The sequence below is a fragment of the Erythrolamprus reginae genome, chromosome 2, assembly GCF_031021105.1.
Source record: "Erythrolamprus reginae isolate rEryReg1 chromosome 2, rEryReg1.hap1, whole genome shotgun sequence".
NCBI classification, from domain to species: domain Eukaryota; kingdom Metazoa; phylum Chordata; class Lepidosauria; order Squamata; family Dipsadidae; genus Erythrolamprus; species Erythrolamprus reginae.
In genome coordinates, this window is record NC_091951.1 from 11767093 (window position 1) to 11784650 (window position 17558).

Consider the following 17558-nt stretch of genomic DNA (forward strand, 5'->3'; position numbering starts at 1 on the left):
TTGAGTAACTCAGGCTTTATTGATGCATGAACGCAGGCTCAGAAGATAGAAAAGCAATGTCTGGACCCCAGCCTGTGGCCGAGGAAGTACTTTTATACTTTTACAGAAATCCAGATTGACCAAGAGCCGGAGTGGCGCAGCAGGTAGAGTGCTGTACTGCAGGCCACTGAAGCTGACTGCAGATCTGAAGGTCAGCGGTTTAAATCTCATCACCGGCTCAAGGTTGACTCAGCCTTCCATCCTTGCGAGGTGGGTAAAATGAGGACCTGGATTGTGGGGACAATGCTGGCTCTGTTAAAAAGTGCTATTGCTAACATGTTGTAAGCCACTCTGAGTCTAAGGAGAAGGGCGGCATAAAAATTGAATAAAATAAAATAAATAAATAAGATGTGTTATTATCTCTACCAATTACAGTGAGTACAGTGAGTACAATTACAGTACTTATACAGAGAAAGAAGTAGTTCATAAGTGCAAATCATAGCAGGTACAAATCATGTAAACAAGAACACGTAAGTTCAAACAGGCAGGCTGAAACGTATCTTACACAACCAGGAACTCTTTGTCTTGTGACACTGTTGTTTGTGTGTTACAGTAAGCGGAAATATTTATTCAAAGTTTAGTAAGGTGTTAAAAGGAGAAGTAACAATGCAAGCTTTACCTTAGGTGTCAAAAGAGGAAGTGTTAGTAGTTATGAATCTTATGAATTCTTAAAGATATAATACCATATACTGGTTATAAAGACTATGGAAAATAATTTGCATAGGGTGCCTTCCTCAATTTCACCTTTCTCTTTCCCTCAGTCATCTCCAAAGACAATACAACAAAAGACTACAGGAACATTTATTTTATTTATTTATTATTTAGATTTGTATGCCGCCCCTCTCCGAAGACTCAACCACAATTGTGATCAGATTTTCCATTCCTAAGCAAGGAGCTTGTTAAATAAGTAATTTATGTCCTTTTCTGCCATGGTTGTTAAGCAGATCATGGCCATTGTTAAGTGAATCACATGTCATTACAGAAATCTGTCTTCTCTTTTTCACCGCTTGTCAAAAACCAGCTGGGAAGGTCACCATTGGTGATTAAATAACCCTGGAACACAGCAGGGTTACATTGTAAATGCCCACTATGTTTGTCAAGTGCCCAAATTTTGATCATGCAAGCATGGGAGAGTGGGAGGTGCTGTGACAGACGTAAGTGCGAGGAGCGGTCATAAATCACTTGTCTTTAGCACCGTCACAACTTTGAATGGTCACTAAACGAATGGTTTTGAATGGAGCACTACCTTTTGATACGTTGGCTGGAACTGCAAGGGCCTCTCTCCACAGAAATGAAATTGACATTTTAAGTGGATCACTGCAATTGTTAACTTAGTAACACAATTGTTAAGTGCATCTAGTATATCTGGCTTTTGCCATTGACGCTGCCTGTCAAAAGATCACAAAAGATCATCACATAACCCCAGAACACTGCAACTATCATGAGTCCGTTGCCAAATGGCTGATCATATGATTCTGGAGGAGCAGCAAAGGTCATAAGTGTGAAAAGTGGTCATAACGCACTTTTTAAATTGCCATTGTAACTTTGAACGGTATAAGAAAGCACTTCGGAACAAGAACAGTTGTAACTGCCAGTCAGGGTTGAAATCCTCCGGGTTTGGCCTGTTTCGGGTGAGTGGGTAGCAGTTGTGGGTAGCAGTTGTGGCAGCTGGTTTGGAGAACCAGTAGCAATGGCAGTGTGAGGCTTCATCCACTTTTTAAAGACTTTTTTTCTTGCCCGTTCACCTGAAAGAAAGACAGATGGTGAGGGAGGGAGAAAGAAAGAGTAAGAAATCTCACATTAATAATCTCACACTAACCGGAGCAGACAAAACTTTTGCTAGACCAATCCTTGAATACAGCTCATCTGTCTGGAACCCACACCGCATTTTGGACATAAACACTCTAGAAAATGTCCAGAGATACTTTACTAGAAGAGCCCTCCACTCGCAACAGAATACCATACACAACTAGACTTACAATCCTAGGTTTAGAAAGCTTAGAACTACATCGCCTTAAACACGACTTAAGCATAGCCAATAAAATCATCTGCTACAACAGCCTTCCTGTCAACAACTACTTCAACTTCAATCACAACACACAACAGATACAAACTTAAAGTAAACCGCTCTAAGACTGCAGGGAATACAACTTTAGTAACCAAGTAGTTGATGCATGGAATTCACTACCAGACTCTGTAGTATCATAACCTAACCCCCAAAACTTTATCCTTAGACTATCCACTGTTGAGCTCTCCCGATTCCTAAGAGGCCAGTAAGGGGCGTGCATAAGTGCACCAGAGTGCCTTCCATCCCCTGTCCTAATGTTTCTCTTTTACTAGTATCATGTATATAAATATTATATCTTTGTATACCAACAATACGTACTTGACAAAACAAATAAATAAAGAGAAAATCCTTTCAGACAAATGACTCGAAATTACTCAAAAGTGATTACTGGGAATAATGAGTCCGCTTTGGACATCGCTCAGATAAAACAGAGGAGCACATGAGGGTTATTGTGTCCGTTGGCTCTTCTGGATTAACAAAAATAAATGAATTGGTGGGGGACGGATTTTTAATCAAGCTTTAGTGTTGCTTAATACCTAGTGTAATATTTATGCTTCCGTCTAAAAGGACAAAGCATTCAGAATTGTTCAGGTTGTAATTAATTAATTATTTTGCAATTAATTAATTAATTTGCAGTTATAAACCCATTGATTTTGCACGAAACCCCACTGAAGTCTGGAAGGCTTACTCTGGAATAGGCGTGCAGAAGCACTGCGTTGCAAACGACAATTAGACAAAAAAGCAGCAAGCCGCAAGAAACGCCCACAACGGACGGTTACAGGACTCTCAACCCTGAGCGCGGATACTTTCCAACTCCACCCACAGAGAGCACGTGACGCCCTGACAGGAGCCAATGGGATCTGGCGAAGGGCCGATGCCTTTTCCGAGAAATCAAGTGATAAAAAAGAAACGCCGTTCTCGCAGGGGCCACGGGAGGCGCTGCTGCGCCATTAAACACTTCTCCTGACAGGGCGGGGGTGGAAACGTTAGACGCGCATCGGCGCCGAGCGAAGATTGACTGCTCAAAGGATCGTTTGAGGCACATTTCTTTCCCTTATTTAGAGGCCAAGAGCTTTGGCAACTGTTGGGCTCAGAATTCCTCAGCCGGAGGTTGTGCTGGCAGGTTGGGCTGAGAGGGAGACGAACGGGATCAAAGTCGCCCTTCCGATATTTTCCATGCCTAAAGTAGCCCTGGAGCCCACTGAAGGTCCGGGGGGAAATGGCGGCCCACTGAAGGTCCGGGGGAAATCTCTCCCTCTGAAGCTGCCCGCCTTCCTCCCTTCCCAGGCACTCGGCGCTTCCTTCGCAACAAGGGAGGGAGCGGCGCCTCAGCGGCCTTCACGTTTTTGCTCTCGGGTGGGACCAGACAGGAGTAACGGCTGACAGGAAACCAAGACAGGAGAACAGATGGGCCAGAGAACGGGCAGGGCAAGGGGTGGGGAGGGGAAGGAAGAAGTGGAGAGAAGAACTGGAGACAAAAGGAGAGAAGAGAGGGGGGATGAGAAGTGAAGAGGAGGAGGAGGAAGACTAGAGGGGAGGTGGGGAGGCAAGAGGAGAATTGAAAGGAAGATGAGAGGGGAGAGATGGCCTCACCCGGTTCCTAAGAGGTCAGTAAGGGGGGGATATAAGTGCACCAGCATGACTACGGTCCCTGTCCTAGGTTTCTCTACAAATACCTACTTGACAAATAAATAAATAAAATTAGCAAATAAAAATAAGTGGGGAGGAGGGGATGGAGTGTAGACAAAAGGAGGAGGAGGATAAGGAAAGGAGTAGTGGAAAGGAGAGAAGGAAGATTAGAGAGGAGAGAGATGCAGGGAGGAGGAGAAGAGAAAGGGAGAGGAAAAGAGGGGAGGATCAGAGAGGAAGAAAGGAGGGGGCAGGAGTGGAGAGCAAAGGAGGGAGGGGAGGAGAGGAGGAAGAAGAGCAAGGGAGGAGGAGAGGAGAGAACGAAGAAGGGAAATGGAGGGGAGGAGGAAGAAGGGAGAGGAGAGCATAGCTATTCCAGAAGAAAATCAAAAGTAGAGGGGGTTTTAGGCCTCGGTTTGGAAGAGGGAGTTAATCTGGTAGGGCAGAGTGGCCAAAAGTGTGGCCTACACACAGCCTATGGAATCATCCCTTATGGGCCCTAGAGTGACTTTTAGGAGGGGGGAGCAGTTACAAGACTTTTTAGAAGAAGTGGGCTTGTCCAACTGCTTCCTGTTTTGGGAGATTGTAAATAACAAGGGATTTTACCCTCCCTGTTGCTCAGACACTCCAGTTTCTCTGACAATCTCCATGGACATTTAAGAGGTGTGTACTTCAGCTCTCAGAATTCCCCACTTACCATCCAGTCACCAGCAACTCAAACTCTTCATTAAATGGAGGGAGCTGAGACAATAATGATTGCTGCGGAGGAAGATAAGTTCTTCTTTCTCTCTCTCTCTCTTTGCCATTACTTTTATCTATCAATGCTGGGGATGCCACAACGGTTTTAGTATGAAAAAACGGTCACAAGTCAATTTTTTCAGTGCTGTTGTAACTTTGAACGGTCACTAAGTGAACTGTTGTAAGTCGGGGACTTCCTGTATAAGAAGAAACTACTTCAGAACAAGAATGTGTGGCTGCCTTCGACACTTGTGGCTGCCAGTGTCTTCCTCTCGAATACAAGTGGTCCTCGACTTAACAGCCACCATTGAGCCACCATTTGTGAAGAGAATTTTGCCCCATTTTATGACCTTTCTGGGCACCGTTGTTAAGTGAATCACTCCAACCTTTAAATAAGTAACACGGTTGTTAAGCAAATTTGGGTTCACCATTGACTGTGTGTCAGAAGGTCGCAAGGGGTGATCACATAATCCCAGGATACTGCAACTGTCATAAATATGAACCAGTTGCCAAGAAAGTCTGAACTTTGTGTGTCTGTGGGGGTGCTGCAATGGTCATAAATGGGGGAAATGGTCATAAGTCATTTTTTTCGGTGCTATTGTAACATCAGTCACTAAATGAACTGTTGTAAATCAAGGACTACCTGTAAATGTCACCTTTGCTTCAAGTACTTTGCTTTATGACTGTTTTTCATCTTTATGACTGTTTTACCCTAATAAGTGTTGCAATACCCCGAGGTCACATGATCAAAATTCAGATGACTCATATTTATGACGATTGCAGTGTCCTGGTTTCACATGATCCACTTTTATGGATCAATGAAGCAGTGGAAGTGATGTGTCGGGGCCTGGAGGCTGTTGGGGTCTGGATAGGTGCCAACAAGCTCAAACTCAACCCTGACAAGATGAAGTGGCTGTGGGTTTTGCCTCCCAAGGACAATTCCATCTGTCCGTCCATTACCCGGGGGGGGGATTATTGCCCCCCTCGGAGAGGGTCCACAACTTGGGCATCCTCCTCGATCCACAGCTGACATTAGAACACCACCTTTCGGCTGTGGCGAGGACGTTTGCCCAGGTTCGCCTGGGGCACCAGTTGTGGCCTTATCTGGACAGGGAGTCATTGCTCAGTCGCTCATGCCCTCATCACCTCGAGATTCGACTACTGCAACGCTCTCTACATGGGGCTTTCTCAGAAGGTCGTAAAAGCTGATCACGTGAGCCCAGGATACTTCAACTGTCATAAACGTGAACCACTTGCCAAGCATCTGAATTTTGATCACATAAACATGGGGATGGTGCCATGGTCGTAAGTGTGAAAAATGGTCACAAGTCACTTTTTTCAGTGCCCCTGTAAACTTTGAATGATCACTAAATGAAACTGTTGTCAGTTATGCTAAACAGTGACAATTATACCCATTTTACAGATGGGGAAGTCAGAAAATATAACCTACCCACCCTAGATGAATTCAAATCACCAGGACCAGATGAATTACACCCCAGGTTTCTGAAGGAACTGGCAGACAAGATCTCAGAACCTGAACTATATATTTCAAAGATCTTGGAGCACCGGAGAACTGCCAGAGGACTGGAAAAGAGCTGATGTAGTTCTCACTGTCAAGAAAGGGGGAAAAATAGATCCAGAAAACTACACACCATAAGCCTGACCTCAATACCAGGGAAGATTTTGGAAAACATAATCAAGCAAGGAATCAAAGATAATCAAGCAAGGAATCAACAAACACCTGGAAGCAAACAAAGTAATAACCAAAAGCCAACATGGGTTTGTCAAAACAGATCATGCCAGACTTATCTTATAGCATTCTTTGACAAACTGACAAAATTAGTGGACCAGGGGAATGCTGTCAATGTGGTTTAATTGGACTTCAGTAAGGCTTTTGACAAAGTAGACCATAACTTGCTATTAAATAATGTAGAAAAATGTGGGATGGACCGCAATACCACCAGATGGATTCAAAACTAGCTAACTAACCACACTCAACGTGTAGTGCTCAATGGAACTACATCTACATGGAAGGATGTATGCAGTGGAGTACCCCAAGGCTCTGTTTTTGGGCCCAGTACTTTTCAAAATCTTCATCAGTGACTTGGATGAGGAGATAGATGGGGAACTTATCAAATTTGCAGATGACACCAAACTGGCAGAAATAACCAACACTCCAGACGATAGGCGCAAAATACAGAAGGATCTTGACAAACTTGAACAATGGGCGCTATCTAACAAAATGAAATTCAGTTGTGGAAAAAATAAGGTTCTACATTTAGGCAAGAAAACAAAACACACAGGTACAGTATATATGGTGCATTGCTCAATAGTAATAACTGTGAGAGAGATCTTGGAGTCCTAGTTCCTAATAGACAACCATTTAAATATGAGCCAGCAGTGTGCAGCAGCTGCCAAAAAAGTCAACACAGTTCTAGGCTGCATTAACAGAGGGATAGAATCAAGATCATGTGAAGTGTTAATACCACTGTATAAGGCCTTGGTAAAGCCACATTTGGAATACGGCATTCAGTTTTGGTTGCAAAAAGGATATTGAGATTCTAGGAAAAAGTGCAGAGAAGAGCAACAAAGATGATTAGGGGACTGGAGGCTAAAACATGAAAAACGGTTGCAGGAACTGGGCATGGCTAGTTTAATGAAAAGAAGGACTGGGGAGACATGATAGCAGTGTTTCAATATCTCAGGGGTTGCCACAAAGGAGTCAACTATTCTCCAAAGCACCTGAGGGTAGAACAAGAAGCAATGGGTGGAAACTAAACAAGGAGAGAAGCAACTGAGAACTAAGGAGAAATTTCCTGGCAGAACAGTTAATCAGTGGAACAGCTTGCCTCCAGAAGTTGTGAATGCCCCAACACTGGAAATTTTTAAGCAGATGTTGGATAAACATCTGTCTGAGGTAGTGTAGGGTTTCCTGCCTAAGCAGGGGGTTGGACTAGAAGACCTCCAAGGTCCCTTCTACCTCTCTTGTTATTATTTATTATTAACCTCATTCTAAATGATGTTTACTAGTATAATATTTATCGCAATAGCATTTAGCATTTAGACATATACTGCTTCATAGTGCTTTTACAGCCCTCTCTAAGCGGCTTACAGAATCAGCATATTGTCCCCAACAATCTGGGTCCTCATTTTACCCACCTGAGAAGGATGGAAGGCTGAGTCAACTTTAAGCAAGCAATATTTATGCTTCCCTCTGAAAAGACAAAGCAATCGGAATTGTTCAGGCTGCAATTGTTTAATGCAGGAGCTTGAGGCTAATTGTCCACTCCCCTAGTCTACTTAAGGAAAACCTGGGCAGTTGGTTCTCTGCAGGAAACAACCTTTGAAATTCATGTGGTTCGTTGTTTTCCAATCTCTCTGCTTATCAGCTTCCCTTAGTTATTTGAAGATAACTCCTGGGCATTAGTCGTGAATGACTAATTGCTCTTCTACGATTTAAGATTTTCTGATCTTATGCCAACCGTCAATGATGACTAATTAACAGTTGGGCTTTTGCAAGAAAATACTGCCTTTAAGTTGGTGTGTGTGTTTGTGACTTTTACTAAGACAGTTATTGATAGCGAGTATTGATTTAAAACACATTCAAACAGACTGTGTTTTGCTACTTAGCTGGGATTTTGAAGGTGAATCTTCCGGTTACAATATGCAGGTTGAGGAGAAGCGGGAAACTTTTTTTGCGCCCCCCCCCCCCAGTTTGTTCCCTGTGGGAAAGAGAGGGCACTTGGAAGAGCTCAGAGGACAGGCTCCATTTTGGTAGGTGATCACTGTTGGGTGGCATAGTTCAGCACGGAGTCTACCACACAGAGACCTATTTGGAGGCATCTGGATGGGGCACATCCTGCCTAATTTGGCTACATTTTTTTTCCTTTCCAGACTGTTCTGTCGGGCTCTCTGGTAGAGTCCTCCCGAAAATTCACAGGTATAAATTTCAGACACACACACACACACACACGTTTGAAAATTCAAAACAATGTTCTTTATAATGAAAATTCACTTAAACTAAGCCCTCTTTTGGTATAGCAAAGAGCACTCTTCTCCAAACAAACTGGTAATTTATACAAGTCCTTTATCAGTTCTGTGATACTTAGCTTACAGCTGTGAGGCAATTCACAGTCCTTCTTCTTTCACAAAGTGAAACACACTTTGCTCTGGTTTAGTTTCAAAGCGGGGAAAAATCAACACACAAAAGGTCAAACGCAGCAAAGCAGGCACGAAACACAAGGATCAGATAATCCTCCTCAATGGCCAAACCCACAGGCTGCTATTTATAGTAGCCTCACTAATTACCACAGCCCCACCCAACCACAGGTGGCCTCATTTTCTTTGATAATAATCTCTCAGTTGTTGCTGCCTATGCATCGCTCTCCGCATGTGTGGCTTTATCATTAACTCTTGTTCTGAATCCAAGGAGGAGCTAGATAATTGATCTCCTTCTGAGCTGTCTGCCACACTCTCCTCCTCCCTGTCACTCATGTCTTCTTGGTCAGAGGAGCCTTCATCAGCAGATTCCATCGGGGGCAAAACAGGCCTGCAGTACGTGGATGTCTCCCCCACATCCACAGTCCTTGGGGCAGGAGCAGGGCCAGAGCTAACCACAACACAGACCAGAAGTGAACAAGCTGGGGGCACAAAAAATGCTTCCCATGTCTTATCTACCTGCATACTGTAACTGGAGGATTCACCTTCAAAATCCCGGCTACAAGCTGGCAGCCCCAGAGAAGCAGCAAAGGCAGAGCTGCTTGTTTTGGTGCCTCGTGAGGGGAGTGAGAGGTGGTTCTCCAGAATCCCAGCCGTAAGCAGGAGTGAGAACCACTGCGTAGCTTCGGGAGCAGCAGGGGCAGATTTTGGTGATTGGCAAGGGGAGGGGACTGCCTCCCACTTACGACTGGGATTCTGGAGAGAACCACCTACTCTCCCCTCACCAGCCACCAAAACCAAGCATTTTTTGGTGGACTCGACTCCACACTTTTCACTCCTTTTCCCCAAAACATCCCCTGTAATATTGGGGACAACTTTCCCATCAATCAGGGGTCTCCCCACTCTTGGGCAACCATATCATATGGGGCAGCTGAGGAGCCCAGAGAGGATCCCTGAGAACCAGGAGAAGCTGCCCTTCTGCAAGGCGACCAGGATGGCTCTGGCCAGGCACTCAGCCAACAGCCGGAGGCAAAGGTGGATTTGAGGGAAAAGCAGCCTCTGTTGCTGCCACCACCAAGCCCCGACCAAGCAGCCATTTTAAAACATAGAAACATAGAAGACTGACGGCAGAAAAAGACCTCATGGTCCATCCAGTCTGCCCTTATACTATTTTTTGTATTTTATCTCAGCATGGATATATGTTTATCCCAGGCCTGTTTAAATTCAGTTACTGTGGATTTACCAACTACGTCCGCTGGAAGTTTGTTCCAAGGATCTACTACTCTTTCTTTAAAATAATATTTTCTCATGTTGCCTTTGATCTTTCCCCCAACTAACTTCAGATTGTGTCCCCTTGTTCTTGTGTTCACTTTCCTATTAAAAACACTTCCCTCCTGAACCTTATTTAACCCTTTAACATATTTAAATGTTTCGATCATGTCCCCCCTTTTCCTTCTGTCCTCCAGACTATACAGATTGAGTTCACTAAGTCTTTCCTGATAAGTTTTATGCTTAAGACCTTCCACCATTCTTGTAGCCCGTCTTTGGACCCGTTCAATTTTGTCAATATCTTTTTGTAGGTGAGGTCTCCAGAACTGAACACAGTATTCCAAATGTGGTCTCACCAGCACTCTATATAAGGGGATCACAATCTCCCTCTTCCTGCTTCTTATACCTCTAGCTATGCAGCCAAGCATCCTACTTGCTTTTCCTACCACCTGACCACACTGTTCACGCATTTTGAGACTGTCAGAAATCACTACCCCTAAATCCTTCTCTTCTGAAGTTTTTGCTAACACAGAACTGCTAATACAATACTCCGATTGGGGATTCCTTTTCCCCGTGCATTATTTTACATTTGGAAACATTAAACTGCAGTTTCCATTGCTTTGACCATTTATCTAGTAAAGTTAAATCATTTACCATATTACAGACGCCTCCAGGAATATCAACCCTATTGCACACTTTAGAGTCATGGGCAAATAGGCAATCCTTCCCTATGTCACTCACAAACATATTAAAAAGAATAGGACCCAGAACAGACCCTTGTGGCACACCACTTGTAACCAGGCTCTGCTCAGAATACTCGCCATTCACAATAACTCTCTTATGTCTATGCTTCAGCCAGCTGCAAATCCACTGAACTATCCAGGGATTAAGTCCAATCTTCACTAATTTATCTATCAGCTCTTTATGTGGAACCGTATCAAAGGTTTTGCTGAAGTCCAGATAGGAAATATCCACGGCACCACCTTCATCCAACACCTTTGCGACATAGTCAAAGAAATCAATGAGATTAGTCTGACATGATTTGCCTTCAGTAAAGCCATGCTGATTTGGGTCCAATAAGTTATTGTTTTTTAGGTGCTGATTTATCCTCTTTTTGAGTAGAGTTTCCATCATTTTAACTATAAGTGATGTCAAGTTAACTGGCCTGTAGTTACCAGCTTCTTCTCTACTGCCCTTCTTGTGGATAGGCACAACACTGGCAATTCTCCAATCCTCAGGAACATCTCCTGTTGATATGGATTGGTTGACATTGACTATAGCCCTTACATCATTGCTAAACCATTGCGGTTTCTTCTTCCTTTTACCTTTAGTTATTTGCTTTACATACAGTCCAGTGGCTTTTAAGATGGCCTTTTTAAATACAGTCCACTGGGTGCTCGCTCCTGTCATTTTATCCCTCCCCTTTAATTCATTATTTAAATATTCCCCCATTACATTAAAATTTGTTTTTCTGAAATCCAATACTTTGGTTGCAGTATAGGATTGCTCACAATCAGTTTTTACATCAAACCACAAACATAGATGGTCACTGCAACCTAAATTTTCTGCCACCTTAACCTCTGAAACCCAATTCCCTTTCGTAAAAGTAATTCTAGAATATTCTCCCCTGTAAGTGTCTTAACCAGCTGTGCCAGAGCTGCTCCTGTAAAGGCCTCTACTATATTCTTACTTTTGCATGTAAGGGCACTGGGGATATTCCGGTCAACATCAGGCATGTTGAAATCACCCATAACCACAATATCTCCCTTTACTGCCATTTGGGTAATTTCATCCACCATCTTCTTGTCATATTCCTCAGATTGCCCTGAAGGCCTATAGATCACCCCAATTCTAATGACAGAACCTTCTTTATTTTGCATGCAAACCCAGAGAATATCCCGATCTTTACATATATTTTGAATTAGTGTTGTTTTTAGACTTTCCTTAACATAAATGGCTACTCCACCTCCCCTTCTCTCTTTTCTATCCTTCCTATACAGTGTATATCCTGGTATGGATATTTCACATTCATTAGAATCCTTAAACCATGTCTCTAGATATTATGGCCATTAACCCACAGAGCTTGTTGTTCAAGCTTCGAGCATTCGTGCACATTACCCCGAAGAACATTGTTTTCATTATTAGTTTGCCCCTTATCACCAACAACTACATCTATTTTATTTGCAGCTCCCTTTTCATAAGCTTCCAGAAACTGATTTCTCCTCATTGGTCGGGGACAGAAATCATCCACATCAGTTACATCTCTGTCCCCTTTACCTAGTTTAAATGCCTGTCTAAAAAAGTTCTGAACTCATCCTAGACTACTGCTCATCTGTCTGGAACCCATACCACATCTCAGACATCAACACCCTTGAAAATGTCCAAAGATATTTCACCAGAAGAGCCCTTCACTCCTCCACTTGAAACAGAATATCCTACGAAAATAGACTAACAATCCTGGGCCTGAAAGCCTAGAACTACGGCGCCTAAAACACGATTTGAGTATTGCCCACAAGATCATATGCTGCAACGTCCTACCGGTCAATGACTACTTCAGCTTCAACCGCAACAACATAAGAGCATGCAACAGATTCAAACTTAACACGAACCGCTCCAAACTTGACTGTAAAAAATATGATTTCAACAATCGAGTTATCGAAGCGTGGAACTCATTACTGGACTCAATTGTGTCAACCCCTAACCCCAACATTTCTCCCTTAGACTCTCCACGATTGACCTCTCCAGGTTCCTAAGAGGCCAGTAAGGGGCGTACATAAGTGCACTGGTGTGCCTTTCGTCTCCTGTCCAATTGTCTTTCCTTTCTTTCACCTATCATATATATTCTCTTCCTTTCATATATCCTCTCCTCTAAGTTCACTTTTACCCTTATATATACAGTGGTACCTCATGATACGAACATAATTGGTTCCAGGAGGAGGTTCGTGAGGTGAAAAGTTTGTAAGACGAAACAATGTTTCCCATAGGAATCAATGTAAAAGCAAATAATGAGTGCAAATCCTTCAGGAAAATCCCAAACTTTAGAAGGGAGGCAAACAGAGGGCAGGGAGGAGCAGCTAAAGGGGCTAAAGGGGGCGGGTGGAAGAAGGCTAGGCTAAAGGGTGAGTGGGAAGGAAGAAAGGCAAGGGGGGGCGCCCCCTCCCTTTTCTTTCTTCAAAAGACACCCTTTCAGTGCCTGTGGCTGTTCTCTGCAGTCTTTCCTCCTCCAAGCCGCCCCTCCCTTTTCCTTCTTCAAAAGACACCCTTTCAGTGCCTATGGCTGTTCTCTGCAAAGTCTTTCCTCCTCCAAGCCACCCCTCCCTTTTCTTTCTTCAAGACACCCTTTGCTGTTCTCTGCAAAGTCTTTCCTCCTCCAAGCCGCCCCTCCCTTTTCTTTCTTCAAAAGACACCCTTTCAGTGCCTGTGGCTGTTCTCTGCAAAGTCTTTCCTCCTCCAAGCCGCCCCTCCCTTTTCTTTCTTCAAAAGACACCCTTTGCTGTTCTCTGCAAAGTCTTTCCTCCTCCAAGCCGCCCCTCCCTTTTCTTTCTTCAGAAGACACCCTTTGCTGTTCTCTGCAAAGTCTTTCCTCCTCCAAGCCGCCCCTCCCTTTTCTTTCTTCAAGACACCCTTTGTTGTTCTCTGCAAAGTCTTTCGTCCTCCAAGCCGCCCCTCCCTTTTCTTTCTTCAAAAGACACCCTTTGCTGTTCTGCAGTCTTTCCTCCTCTAAGCCGCCCCTCCCTTTTTTCTTAAAAAGACACCCTTTCAGTGCCTGCAAGCACGCTGTTCTACTTTTGTTAATGCAAAGTCTTTCCCCCTCCAAGCCGCCCCTCCCTTTTCTTTCTTCAAAAAAGGGGGGGGGAAAGAAACCCCTTCATCCCAGCAGCAGCGGCTTGGGTTCGTAAGGTGAAAATAGTTCGGAAGACAAGGCAAAAAAATCTTAAACACCGGGTTCGTATCTTGAAAAGTTCGTTAGAAGAGGCGTTCGTAAGATGAGGTACCACTGTATTACCACATGTCTATTTTTCTTCCTATGTATTTGTGTATTGGACAAATGAATAAAATAAAATAAAAAATAAATAAATAAAAAACTCCTCACCTTGGTGATGGTAGAGAAACATCTGGACATAGGAGTAAAAAGGCTGCCTCCTCCCCAAAGGAGCACACAGGAGTTCCTCCTCAACAGTTCTTGCTCCTTCCAAGTTTTGTCTTAGTTTCTCCCTTTCCTCCCACTCAAAGTGAAATTGAAATCAGGTTCTCTGATAGACGAGGATAAAATCCCTCCCTAATGTCAACCTCCTCAAACATGCAACTCAGGTAAGAGAAAAAGAAATCATTTATTTTCAGAAAACAATTTTGGCAAAATTACAATATATGCGGAGGTAGCAGCCTGACAGTGCAATTGATCTCACGTTCCATTTTTCTAAATCATGAAAATCCATAAATGGCAATCTATAAAAAATCAGTGTCTAACGCTACACTCGGTATATTGGTTTTGTCAAAATATGTGTTCCTATATAATTGGATATTAACTGTGCAATAATCAGTTAAAATTGCATCAACTATTTCAGTGACAAAAATCTTTAAAACGCACACTTCTAGCATTAGTTTATAAGATTACATTAAAGAAATAAAACTGACAAGGAAAAACGAAAAAAATCAAAAAAACCCTCCCACCTTTATCCCCAAAAAGCATAATGAAAATATCAATCTCTATAAAACTATCAATCTCTCCTAAAGTAAAACCAAGAAACTCTTCATCTTATTCCTCACCCCATTCGCTATAAACCTATCTCTAAAACCTCATCTTTGACCTGGAATCTGTATCACTCTATCAATCTCTAAGACTAATCAGCAAAAGTCCATTAAGTGGGTTATGCAATGTACCTATTATAAACTATTACCTACAAAATCCAATTTGAAATCTGTTGTTCCAACAATTAGTAACACATAATATATTCTTTTCTCCTCTGCTCCTCAATCATAATAGAAAAGATTACTTATTTAATGATGAAAGCAATGATGAATGACCTAAAATCTATCCTGGTTCCAGCATGCAGGACGAGTCCTGCTGAATTCAGGAGAAGGCAGATCCATCCTCCTTCCTCTCTCTTTATGCTGGGAGTGTCCACTGCAAAGAGGAGGGAGAAAGTATCCAAGGGTTAATTGGATTCATACAGTCACAGAGCCTGAGAGCAGCCAGAGGATCAGAGTTTAGGGACAGGAAGACCCCTCCCCCGAGCCCTCTCCCCCAAATCCCTTCCCTTCCAGTGTTTGTGAATAGGAGAGAGAAGAGGGACTTCCAGAGTATCTTCACCCTCACTAGGTCCTTGGACTCCAAAGCCCTCCCCTCCCTCCCTTTGCCTCCCCCTGGCCCCTACCATTGCACTCACCTGCAAGGGGGCTGCTAAATGGACAGGTTGCTCCCTGGATTGGAGAGAAAGACACAAAATGAATCAACGTCTTGTCCTGTGAGGGGGACAAATATCTCTCTTCACCATTAAACCTCTTCAGCTTCACAAACTTCTTAAAGGATTTTTATTAATTTATTACTATTCTGCCTGACTGGCTCAGCAATGTGTAATAGTCCAATGAAAAGAAATCAAACACACATGTGCTCTGCTAATCAGCAAACTTGTATTAGATAAACAAAAATAGCTTACTCAAAAAACAGTTCTTAATGTCTGAAAAACAATGCAAGGCTTACTTCAGCTGCATACAAAAAAACCACAGGAAAAAACAAACAAAGACAACCTGGAATGAGCAACGATGCTTCAGGAGTCCTTTTGAATCTTTGGAAGCGAACAGCAAGTCCCAGAGTTTTCACCTCCCACTTGTCTGACAAAGCTGGGTTGAAAACTCCAACGGCACAGAAACTTCGAAACAGGAACCACAAAACAAGCCACAGTTTGCCTTGGCCCCTGTTCCCTTTTTATCCCTTTAGCCCTCATTAAGGGAACCACACCCAGCCCAGGTGCTCCTATAATGACTTATAATACTTCTTAAAGCGATCCCTTCGTTGCATAGCTCTTCGGTTACGTAAATAAATATATTGCTCTGCAGACAAACTGAGCACGGACAAACTGTCCGAGGGACTGCAGGCCAAATCCCCTGGGCTGTCTGCTGAATCCTCCTGGCCCTCTGCCACATCTTCCTGGCTGTCAGCCAGGCTCTCACATTCACTTTGTGCCGCGTCTCTCCCATCTGTGGGAGCAACGGCTGGCCCAGGCCCAAACACAACAATGACCATAATTAATCATCAGAATTTTTATTAATGCATTAATTCAGCTTCCACCCTACCTATCTCATTAAGGTGACTCTAGGCAGCTCACAGTAAAATTCAATAAAATGCCATGTAGAATATTTAAAACAATAAATAAAAACCAGATTCCGCCATCAGAGCCATTGCTCCAACAACAAAATCATGTCCAGTGTGTGACTGCAGTCTCGAGTCGGACTCAGGACGATGTGAGAGAGGCCCACAGACATCATGGTAGCCATGATCTCCTAGGCTGCTTCTGAGGCCAAACCCAGGGACGGCAGATTGAGGTTTTCCAGGACCATAATCCTGGGCAACTCCATGTCAACCCCGAGATGACCCCCAGCAGCTGAGGCAGGGAGGTGGCCATGCATCAGGGGGGCTGGTACAGTAGCAAAAAGCCCATAATGTCAGCCCAGAGTCAGAATCAGGGAGTCACAGCCAGAAACATGGGGTGGCAACATCCCATGTGCCAGAAGAGATTCTCAGAGGGTCACTGTAACCCCACCAATCCTGCCTGGGGTATCAATTGAGGCCAAACCCTAAACCCAGCTTTCCAGTCAGGCAGGTGCCATCTATTCAGGGGTGGGCTACCATTCCCGGCCCTACTAGAATGGGCAGGGAGTGGGCCCCCGCCACCTGTGCGCACACGCAAGCTCGCGCATGTGCAGAGCAAAACTGAGATACTTTTTCCCCCTAGGCCTTTACAATTTTATGCATGGTATGTCTGTATGTATGTTTGGTTTTTATATTAATGGGTTTTTAATCGTTTTTACTATTGGATTATTTTGTATACTGTTTTATTATTGTTGTTAGCCGCCCCAAGTCTCCGGAGAGGGGCGGCATACAAATCCAATAAATCAAAAATCAAATCAAATCAAAAAAGAACCCGGAAATTGGCAAAAACAAGGTAAGTGGCCGCTCACCACTGCCCATCACCATTTGCCCCCCCCCCCGCGCCTCTAATGGTGGTTCCCACCCACTCTGCCATGCTGCCACCTGCCACGCTGCCAGTGGCCCGCCCGGCTCTTACCCTGCTCCAGTGACCTCCTGCAGGGGCACCGAGAGCATGCAGGCCGGGTGGTCCTGAGCTCTGGCCATGTGGCCTGCTCTGTGTTCTCCTGTACTGCAGGCATCTCTCTCTCCTGCAGCGCGAGAGAGCAGGCACATGGCCGGAGCTCAGGCAGGCTGCTTTTGCCAGCTGCTGCTCTAGGCGCCGCAGTGATTCAGCCAAAATCTCGCACGCGGACGTCCTTCCGGCAGCAAAAAATTCTGGTTTCGTTGCTTCCGCGCATGTGCGGAAGCAAAAATACCAGTCATTTTTTACCGGAATCTCTCTGGTTGCACTTGTATGGCACATGCACGCTTGGCGGCAATGAAGCAAAGCTACACACTCCGTTTCCA

General features: G+C 44.1%; 3 protein-coding genes and 1 long non-coding RNA gene across 5 annotated transcripts in view; 1 reads left to right on the forward strand and 3 right to left on the reverse strand.

Annotated features, from left to right (window-relative positions):
• On the reverse strand, positions 1-8961 carry LOC139159755 (uncharacterized). Its single transcript, XR_011557846.1, has 2 exons — positions 7634-8961; positions 1-1784 (listed from the first exon to the last, which is right to left on the reverse strand). It is a non-coding gene; the product is annotated as an uncharacterized lncRNA (long non-coding RNA).
• Positions 4034-17558, forward strand: part of LOC139159716 (tigger transposable element-derived protein 1-like) — a 23251-nt gene continuing 9726 nt past the window's right edge. Inside the window, exons 1-2 of one of the 2 annotated variants that reach the window (XM_070737060.1) lie at positions 4034-4399; positions 5898-6777. In XM_070737060.1, the coding sequence (XP_070593161.1) occupies positions 6486-6777 (292 nt within the window). In that variant the 5' untranslated portion in view covers positions 4034-4399; positions 5898-6485. Of the gene's footprint in view, positions 4400-5844; positions 6778-17558 lie in introns of those variants that run through there. The other variant, XM_070737059.1, reaches the window with a different exon arrangement.
• LOC139159726 (class I histocompatibility antigen, F10 alpha chain-like) overlaps positions 14214-17558 on the reverse strand; it is an 80220-nt gene continuing 76875 nt past the window's right edge. The window contains exon 9 of the mRNA XM_070737084.1: positions 14214-15032. The gene's annotated coding sequence lies outside the window, so the exon portion shown is untranslated. The remainder of the gene's footprint in view (positions 15033-17558) is intronic.
• The window catches only part of LOC139159733 (major histocompatibility complex class I-related gene protein-like), a 24473-nt gene continuing 21128 nt past the window's right edge, over positions 14214-17558 (reverse strand). The window contains exons 8-9 of the mRNA XM_070737093.1: positions 15289-15322; positions 14214-15026 (exon numbers count right to left, since the gene is read on the reverse strand). Coding sequence (XP_070593194.1) covers positions 15303-15322 — 20 coding nt within the window. The 3' untranslated portion in view covers positions 14214-15026; positions 15289-15302. The remainder of the gene's footprint in view (positions 15027-15288; positions 15323-17558) is intronic.